This window comes from Gossypium hirsutum, chromosome D05 (genome assembly GCF_007990345.1).
Source record: "Gossypium hirsutum isolate 1008001.06 chromosome D05, Gossypium_hirsutum_v2.1, whole genome shotgun sequence".
Classification (NCBI taxonomy): domain Eukaryota; kingdom Viridiplantae; phylum Streptophyta; class Magnoliopsida; order Malvales; family Malvaceae; genus Gossypium; species Gossypium hirsutum.
Genome location: NC_053441.1, coordinates 38412171 through 38421347, shown reverse-complemented (window position 1 = coordinate 38421347; position 9177 = coordinate 38412171). Strand labels below are relative to the sequence as shown.

Here is a 9177-nt window from a genome sequence, read left to right as displayed (position 1 = left end):
AGGAAAAACTTAAAAAAGAATTTATTAACTCAAAATAGAAGTTGAATAATAATGAATTGTGTGATTTGTGTACAATGCAAATGCCTATATATAGGCTAGCTAAATAATTCTAAATAAAATTCTTATGTATACTAGAATTCCAATTAATCTAGAAAAATTGTTTTAAATTAAACTTTCTTATTGACATAAAACTCCTAAATAACTTAAACTACTTAATAATTATTAAAAATTTGGAATAATAAAATAATAAGAACTGATAAATACAATATTGGGCTCATATATAATAAAAATTAAGCCCAAAACTTGAACCCAATATGATTTAAACTCGAATTAAAAGCCCGAAACTCGTAATTCCCGTCATAATCACGTCCAGAAATTTTGCTTACGCAATCTTTATTAAAACAGTCATAACTTGAGCTCTCGAGCTCGAAATCGAGTGATTCAGAGTGCGTTTCGAAGCTAAGAGAGATCTTTGAATGCCATAAAGGCATCTCAACCCAGAAATGCCTAGATCCCATGCAAAAAGTCGTCGCAAGTCTATTGATTTCCCAAACTTAAAAATTGACAGATTCAGTGAATGAAATTTAATAAATTTCACTCCATCTGTGCATGTATCATTAAAAGCACTCCTGATAATTTATTTATTAACATTTCTATGTAACCCATTATTTAATTTTACCAAAAAACATATTATTTTATCCCTACTAATCTCATATTTTATCCAAGTTATCTTAAAGAGATAGAGTAGGGTTTCAAACCGATTCTATTCCCTAAGAATTTGATTGGGTAGAATCAGTAAAACCATAGTTGTTAATTCAATTATAAAAAAAATAAAAAAAATATACACAGATATATAATAAAATATAAAACATATATTTTATAACTTATAAAACTAATCTCAAAACATCTATTCACAATTCAACCATGAAAAAAATTAAATATATACAAATAAATAATAATATAAACATACATTTTATAAATTATAACAATAAAAATAAATAACCTCACCGCGATTCAACTGTGTTTATCATAATACTGATTAAATGGATTGGGTTATTTTATTGTTTAGAAGAGAAAATAATGGAAAGAGAATAAGGGCAAAAAGGCAAAGCAAATGCAACGCCCAAAGGCAAAGAGAAAGAAAAGGGAAGTCCGCTTAGAAAACAATATATTATCATACGCTCACTCTCAAACTCCCCAAACCTTCTACTCTACGCTTTCTTCTTCTTCAGATTCAAAACACCCATGTACTTATCGGAGAAACCCCGTCCTATTGACTTATACAAAGAGGAAGGTCCCGCCGCCGCCCCCCGCGACATGATCATCGAGGTCACCTCCAATGGGGATTTGCCACCTCACCACCACCACCACCACCCTCCTCCTCCTCACCACCACCACCAACACCAACAACAGCAACAGCAAATGATCTTAGGTGAAAGCAGCGGCGAAGATCCTGAAGTCAAAGCCCCCAAGAAACGAGCCGAGACATGGGTTCAAGACGAAACCCGTAGCCTTATCGGCTTCCGAAGAGAAATGGACGGCCTTTTCAATACTTCCAAATCCAACAAGCACTTGTGGGAGCAGATTTCCGCTAAGATGAGAGAGAAAGGGTTCGATAGATCCCCCACTATGTGTACCGACAAGTGGAGGAACTTGTTGAAAGAGTTCAAGAAAGCTAAGCATCAGGACAGAGGGAGTGGGTCGGCCAAGATGTCTTATTATAAGGAAATTGAAGAGATTTTAAGGGAGAGGACCAAAAATTCCTACAAGAGTCCGACACCTCCTCCTAAACCCGATTCCTTTATGCATTTCGCTGATAAGGGTATGTCTTATTTTCTTTTGCCATTTTAGAAAGTGGAGAATTTTTTGTTCAATTCTTCGTGAAGCCTTTATTTTTATTCAAACATCTGTTTTGGGTGTTTTGGGCTTTAATGGATTTTCAAGGTAAATGTTCTTATGTTAAGTAACATTCATGTGAGTGTCAGGTACGGGTGCCTGAGTAATACAGTATATCCAATTTTTACTCTCTCTTTTTCCATGTGTTTTGTGTGTCCTTAGAAGATGACATCCGTATATCCATGTTTGAAATGTGGGGGGCATGAGTATTGGATATGGATAAGCAATGAAAAATGAAGAGTCGGGGCATGGCTTAAAGCTGCTATAATTTCCTGAGTTTGAAGTTGTTGAAAGTTACTTCCTAAAGAGGGAATTATGAGTTGCTGTTGTTGGGTCCTTAGAACACAATATACTTGTATCCATGTTTGAAAATGTGTCGCTCAGGGATGCTTTAAGAGGGTTGCATGTCTTGAAGCTGTTGTAAATTTTGAGGTTAATTTTGTTTGAAAGTTACTATCTAAAGAGGGAATTAAGAGGGTATTATTAATTGCTATTGGTGGGTTTTTAGAAGATGATATTCCTGTATCTATGTTTGAAACTGTGTTGGAGTTGGACACTGATACTCCAAGAGAAATAAATAGTTGAGCATGTCTTAAAGCTGCCGTAATTTTTGGGGTTGAATATGTTGAGAGTTACTTCCTAAAGTGACTTAAAGAGGTTATTATGAATTGCTACTGGCAAGGGAAAAGAGAAGCCGATTACTTTCAGTTATTTAACTATAGGAATTTATTTGATTTGACATGACTTCGAGTCCGCTTCCATTTTTGTTGATGATTATATTGGGTGCTTTACAAGAAGGTTTGTTTGCATTCATGTATCTTTGTGAAGTTGGTACCAACAAAAAGATGTTGCTGTTAAATGATATGTTTATCGTGGAGTTTAGATGGCTAAATATATAATACGTATTGTATATGCTTTCAAAGCAACACATCATGTCTAAAGAACAAATGTGCGTTTCAAAATACGATATGGCATTCATGATACTTGAAGCATAAATCATGCTCGGTAGATCATGAGCAAGTATTCTGCAAAGAAAGCCCCAAGATATTTCATAAGGGCTGTAGGCTTCTCTGGTTTCTTTGAAGTTTAGAATACAACCATCAATAGGAGTATGGGAAGAGAATGTCAGTATATTAAGAATTAAAATCTTATTTAGGTAGGGATGATTATCAATAATGGTCTATCGATTTCCTTTCTGTTGTCTTATGTTGTCGCATCCATTTTTCCATAGGTTCATTCTACAGTTACATGGTTTCTTCTGGTTTTGTCTTGGACATCATATCTGGCTGTTGCATATTGCTTCTTGAAAGCAGTGTATAAGTTTTAGCATCAGGCTTTTGGGGATTTCAATCTCTCTCTCTTGGGGTGGGGGGTTCCCTATGTAGGCTGAGTGATAGTTTTATTGTTCCTATACTTAACCTGCAACATATATTAAGTCATTCGTTCTATTATCGTGATTTTAATGATCTTCACCAATATGATTTGGCTCTTGCAGGTTTTGAGGATGCTGGCATTTCATTTGGTCCTGTTGAAGGTATGTTGTAATTCGAGTTTGCTTTCTTTGGGTTTATCTTGCTTTTTCCACTTCTTTAATCTCGTTGTAATATTTTTGTCCAGTTAATTTGGGAAAATCATGGAATTTGTTGGATGCCATGGCCTTAATCTCATCAACCTTATATACCTCATCAATTTCTCACCTGGATTTAGGAGCTTTTATGGCATAATTAGAGATATCCTGTTATCTATCATATTCATTTGGCCATCTTTAGGTACTCTCACCTGCTAATCATATTATTAGTTAAAATGGATGCATTGTTTTAAACTTAAGACTCTACTTTTTCCTCCAAAGTGTCCTCTCTTTTATGCCCTTATCTTTCCATTTAAGGATTTTGTCATGTCAGCACATAAATATGTGATATTTGTGTCACCTTTATTAACCTTTAGCTGCATCTAATATACATGTCTTTCTCTGTGGCTTAAATGCTAAAATGTTGTTTATGGACTTCGTGTGGTTGTACAATCTTATGCCTTCAATTAGTTTTCAACTTCAGTGGAGTTTTTATTTTACTGAGAATATATAAGATCGGGGTGCTATACAATGAAAGCATGTTGATTTTGCATTCTGCTGCACTTCCACACTGAATTAACATTTCTGTTAAAACAAAGAACCATATACTCTACAGACTGCCTGATCTGTAGCAAATAACATTTTACTGCAGCATGTCTTCATCCATTCACCATAGCGTGTCTTTGAAATGTTATGCATCTCCTCCACTTATGTTTTTGGTGTGCAGCTAGTGGTAGGCCGACACTTAATCTTGAAAGACGTTTAGATCATGATGGACATCCTCTTGCTATCACTGCAGCTGATGCAGTTGCGGCGAGTGGAGTTCCTCCTTGGAATTGGAGAGAGACCCCGGGAAATGGTAAGTTTCGTAAATTAGAATTTTTATGGAACCGGTTTGCCCAAAGTATATGATGGTTTTGCATGTAGCATAACATTCAGGTGTTTAGTTGGTCCATCATGGGGGCATTTTTCTTCATATTTGCTCAAATGAATGTGATTGTGGCAAACACTCGATTTGGAGTGTTATCTCCCAAATATTGTCCAAGATGAAAAATTTAAATCCAATAAAAATTCGTATATCGACTTCTCATTTTCTTTCACTCCTTTTTTGGTAGGTGGGGACTGCCAGTCATATGGAGGAAGGGTTATAACTGTCAAGTACGGGGACTACACCAGAAGGATCGGTATAGATGGAACTGCTGATGCCATTAGAGAGGCAATTAAATCTGCATTTGGATTGAGAACAAAGCGATCATTTTGGTTGGAGGATGAAGACAATATAGTACGCAGTTTTGACAGGGAAATGCCTTTAGGGAATTATACACTCCACCTTGATGAAGGTAACATTTTCAGGGATGCCTTCAGACAACTTAGTTCGGGTCATTTAGAGATTGGCATTTTGAGTTTGGGTCGTTCTCTGTTAGGGTTTTCCACTTTTTATGGTCAAATCAAGTTGGGCCAGGTTGGGTTCGGGTCAGAATTGATGTCTAACTATAAGACATCTTCATTTTGCTATCAAACATGTCTTGTGCACATTATTGCTAATATTCTTTTTTCACTTATTTTTTGTGTATTTTCATCCTCCTGCATTCAGGTTTGGCTATAAAAGTGTGCCTTTATGATGAGTCAGATCATATACCAGTCCACACTGAGGACAAGATTTTTTACACAGAAGATGATTACCGTGAATACCTAGCCCGTCGAGGCTACACAGGTCTCAGGGATATTGATGGATACAGAAGCATAGATAATATGGACGACTTACGACCTAATGCTATATATAGAGGAGTGAGCTGATTACCAGTACATTGTGCTTTGCACAAATGCAGCCCTCTCAAGAGGCTATATGAAGTTGCTCTTGACAATACGTGTATGCATGTCAGATATTCTAATATTCACTCTGCTGCATTATAAAGATTTGTATGCTGTTTGCATTGTACTAATCCACTCAGCTGTAAATAGCTTGTCGTCTGATGTTTCTTCTCAGGACATCGGATCCAGTTTCCAGTGCCGGTTCCGTTCATGCAGCCTGGATGTACGTTGTCTGTAAATATGCTTTTCAGATTAATTGCAGGTCTGCAATTTGAAATTGAACTCCAAATTTCGAAACTTATTTTGCTTTTTTATTGCATATTTTCTTAAAACATTTCTAGAAATGCATGATATCAATGCTATGGACTTTCCATCGCATATTTGGATATAATTCTATAAAAAATTTAGAAAATTTGTTTTCTAAGTAATTGCAACCCGACCCCGCCCCCCAATTCTGCGAGAATGACTAAACCACTCGGCAGTTTGGACATGATCGTACAACCTATATTATTTGAACTCAACGAATATGTATTTTGTATGGGCATGATCATTTTTCTTTTCAAGATTCTAACGTAATTTGAGTATCATATTTCCATACTTATATTTGGATATGCATTACATGGGATGGATGAACATCTGTTTAGGAAAGTTGTGTACTGAATCAGGGCAAAAATTTGACATCGGGGGGATGGACAAATTTTGTACACCCGCAACTTGCCTCGCTTTTGCGTTTAAATATTTTCATTTGATACCCACTTCACCCAAATTTTGTGTTCTATTGTCAATGGAGTTTTGAGTTTATTCAAAATGGTTTTGGACTCGATTTCAGTTTCATATTTAATTTTAGGACTAAATTGAATTCTCAATTTAGTATTAGAAACTAAATGTTAATGTGTTTAAGGGGATCAAATTGAAAATATTTTTTTTATTTAAAATCAAGTTTTATTTTGATTAATTCGGTATAAATCATTTTTGGAAAAAAAATTGGGGCATGGAGTGGATATCAACTTTTAGTTGTTTTGGAGAATTGAAAATGAACGTAAGGGTGTTAATTTCTTTCCACACATAATTGTACAAAGTAGACTTAAATCGTTGTTTTCAGGATCCCTTGAATAAAATTGGATAGATATTGTGGGTGGCTAATCAGACCTAGTTTAAAGAAGATTAGTCATGAATCTTGATTTTGAGTGATTCACATCTAGCATGTCAGATTTTTGTTTCACACTTCCTAACAGTTTGGGGACTTCACCGGAGGCCATTTATAGAGTTAGCCATGAATTAGTCTTTGTGCTTAGGGTTCTCAAGGTTTTGTGTGTATGGTTTGTTGAATTATATATTTATCTGTATATACCAGTTTATCTAAATTTTTGCATTTACCTTCTTTCAAACCAACCCTCATAATGTTTCTTCACACACAATTCACTTGCATAAAATAGACATCAACTTGGGCTTGTTCCACTATATGGAAGTAGAGTATTTTGGAATTTGTGAGACTGCAGTCTTCGCATTGCCATGAGAAATATGACCACCTAGAACTGAACCCTTTCCTATTAAAGCCTGCGATGGGAGAGGAATAAGAGAATGTTATCCTTCGTGGATAGTGTTAAATTACAATTCGGCCCTTATCCTTTGGAGTCAAATTACGTGACCAAATATGTAATTAACCCATAATCCTACCCTTCTAGAAACTTGATTTGCCTGTATTTTGTAATGTAATTTATCTTGGTGCTTAACTTTATAGGTGTTTCATGTTTGGTGAAGCAGACATGGTGCCAACTTGGCATTGTTGCACTTAAGACTTCTCGAGTTTAAATAAAGTGTTGTAGAAGCAAACGAGGGGATATGGATATAGAAACCAACTTGCCAATTTCATGGGAATTGAACTTACCCAAGTTGATAGAATGACTAAAGAGAAAGGATGGTATGCGTGTTACAGTACTTCATCAATCAACATCCTAATGATGACAAAGGTACACAACTGTTGTGCATTGGCAATTTATGGTCTAGTTGTGTTTCATAAGGTAATATGCCATGTTAGTACTACTATTTTGGATTTCATGCTATGGGGTGGAAGGAAGAACATGACATGTTAGATGAGAAATGCCCTTGAATTGGAATAAAGGTACAATGATCTCTTACAGGCCAATTAAAAAAAAGATATATATTTTTCAATAAAATATTAAGAGAAAAGAATGTGAAATGATAAAGTTAACTACTTCTCCAAACAAGTGTCAAGAAGAAGAAAATAATTTAGTGGGCAAAATGCATGATAGTGTTGTATGAGAATTATTAAAGTTGAAATGAATGATTGAATTAAGATATTGCTAGACATATAACACCGCTCCAGAAGACTTTTGTTCAAATTGTAGAGGCCCAGCAACACTATCAAGTGGATCATAAAAATTCTTTTTGAAAATACTAGTGTTGTAAAGTCTTGTAAAAAGGATATGTAGCAACAAAAGATTGATATGGAATTTTGTTTAATTCATAACGTTGTGATTTATTTTCTCTAATAAATGTTTATAGCTTTGTACTCTCGTATTTATGTATTTGTTTTATCGTGCACTTGTTAATAAAATTTTATTACTTGATTTATTGATTAAAAGAAGTTTTTTTTTCCTCAAAAAGTTAAGGATTCTCATTCTTACAACACCCCTTTTAAGACTAGAAATAAGGCTGAAGAATAAACTACTAAAATGGACAAGATCTAAAATTCTCAAGAAAAATGAAGGAATAACTCAACACTTTATAGGTGAGGTTTCTTATCCTCACCTAGGGGTACAAATTTTCACATTTCAATCACCACTTCAAGGTAAACTATCCCTGTGTCAAAAAAAAAAATTGAAACAATTGAAGTTCCAAAATTAGATGATCTAAAGGAGTTAGAGAAATTGAATATGTTTGAGGCAAAGATTGAAAAAGAGTTGCAAAAAATGGATATGGTTGAGAAAAGATTGAAGATGGACTTTTATGGGTCCATAGACACATACATACTTTCTTTTTGGTCCCATATGTGGCCATTCCACTCAAGTTTATGACACTTGACTTTGAGAAGTATGATGGGTCAAAAGATCCTGGTCCACATCCCCACGTGCTATTGAAAGATGGTTGCTCACATAAGGGATTAGAAATTTCTTATGCATATATTAAAAAATAGCCAGTCTAGGTTTGGGATTAGGTGGTATCCAATTAGATAATAGCTGAATTCATACTTGGAATGAGTTGACTACAGGTTTTGTTTCCCGGTACCAACATATTGTTTATATTACTTAAGACCACCTATCATTACAAAATATAGAGAAAAAAGGTTATTAAAAGTTTTAAAGAGTATACCCGGTGATAGAGAGGCCTTGTTGCAGACGTTCAACCACAATTATTCGATAAGGAAATAACCATACTATTTGTAAGTACACTTAAAGGTCCATATTATGACCTTTTGATCTGAAATGCATAAAGACCTTTGTGGATATGGTAATTTTGAATGAAATAATTGAAAATGGTATAAAGAATGGAAAGATGGATGTAGGAGAGGCAACTAAAGCTAGAAAGAGTTTGGCTCCAAGGAAGAATAATGGGGAAGTTCAAGTTGTGCACCTTGGGAAGAACTTAACACCTTATTTCCCTTACAAATCATATTCATAGTCTATGCTCCTGTAGCCTTACTACCACGACACTAATGTTGTTAGCCTAAACCTATGTAACGATCCTAAAGTCAATGGTGTCGGAAACGGTGATTTCAGAATCCTATTTTCGATGATCGAATCTGTAAATATTATTATTTAATATTTACGAGTCTAAGTTAATGGTATATTGAATTTCGGTCTAGTAATTTTATTAAATTGATAGCTAATTAAAGTATAAGGATTAAATCATAAAAATGGTAAAAGTTTAATCGATATAGA

General features: G+C 34.8%; 1 protein-coding gene across 2 annotated transcripts; it reads left to right on the top strand.

The window, feature by feature from the left end:
* The first annotated feature begins 1025 nt into the window (after positions 1 to 1025).
* LOC107903901 (trihelix transcription factor GT-1) lies at positions 1026 to 7757 on the top strand. Of its 2 annotated transcripts, XR_005914255.1 has the most exons (6): positions 1026 to 1822; positions 3392 to 3430; positions 4191 to 4322; positions 4579 to 4803; positions 5058 to 5537; positions 7017 to 7757. XR_005914255.1 is itself a non-coding variant. In XM_016830102.2 (5 exons), exons 1-5 carry the CDS (start codon positions 1246 to 1248, stop codon positions 5258 to 5260), a joined length of 1176 nt encoding a protein of 391 aa, XP_016685591.1. In that variant the 5' UTR covers positions 1026 to 1245; the 3' UTR covers positions 5261 to 5557. The 2 variants fall into 2 exon arrangements, 1 of the variants encoding a protein (XP_016685591.1); XM_016830102.2 differs by lacking the exon at positions 7017 to 7757 and having other exon boundaries at positions 5058 to 5557.
* The last annotated feature ends 1420 nt before the right edge of the window (positions 7758 to 9177 follow it).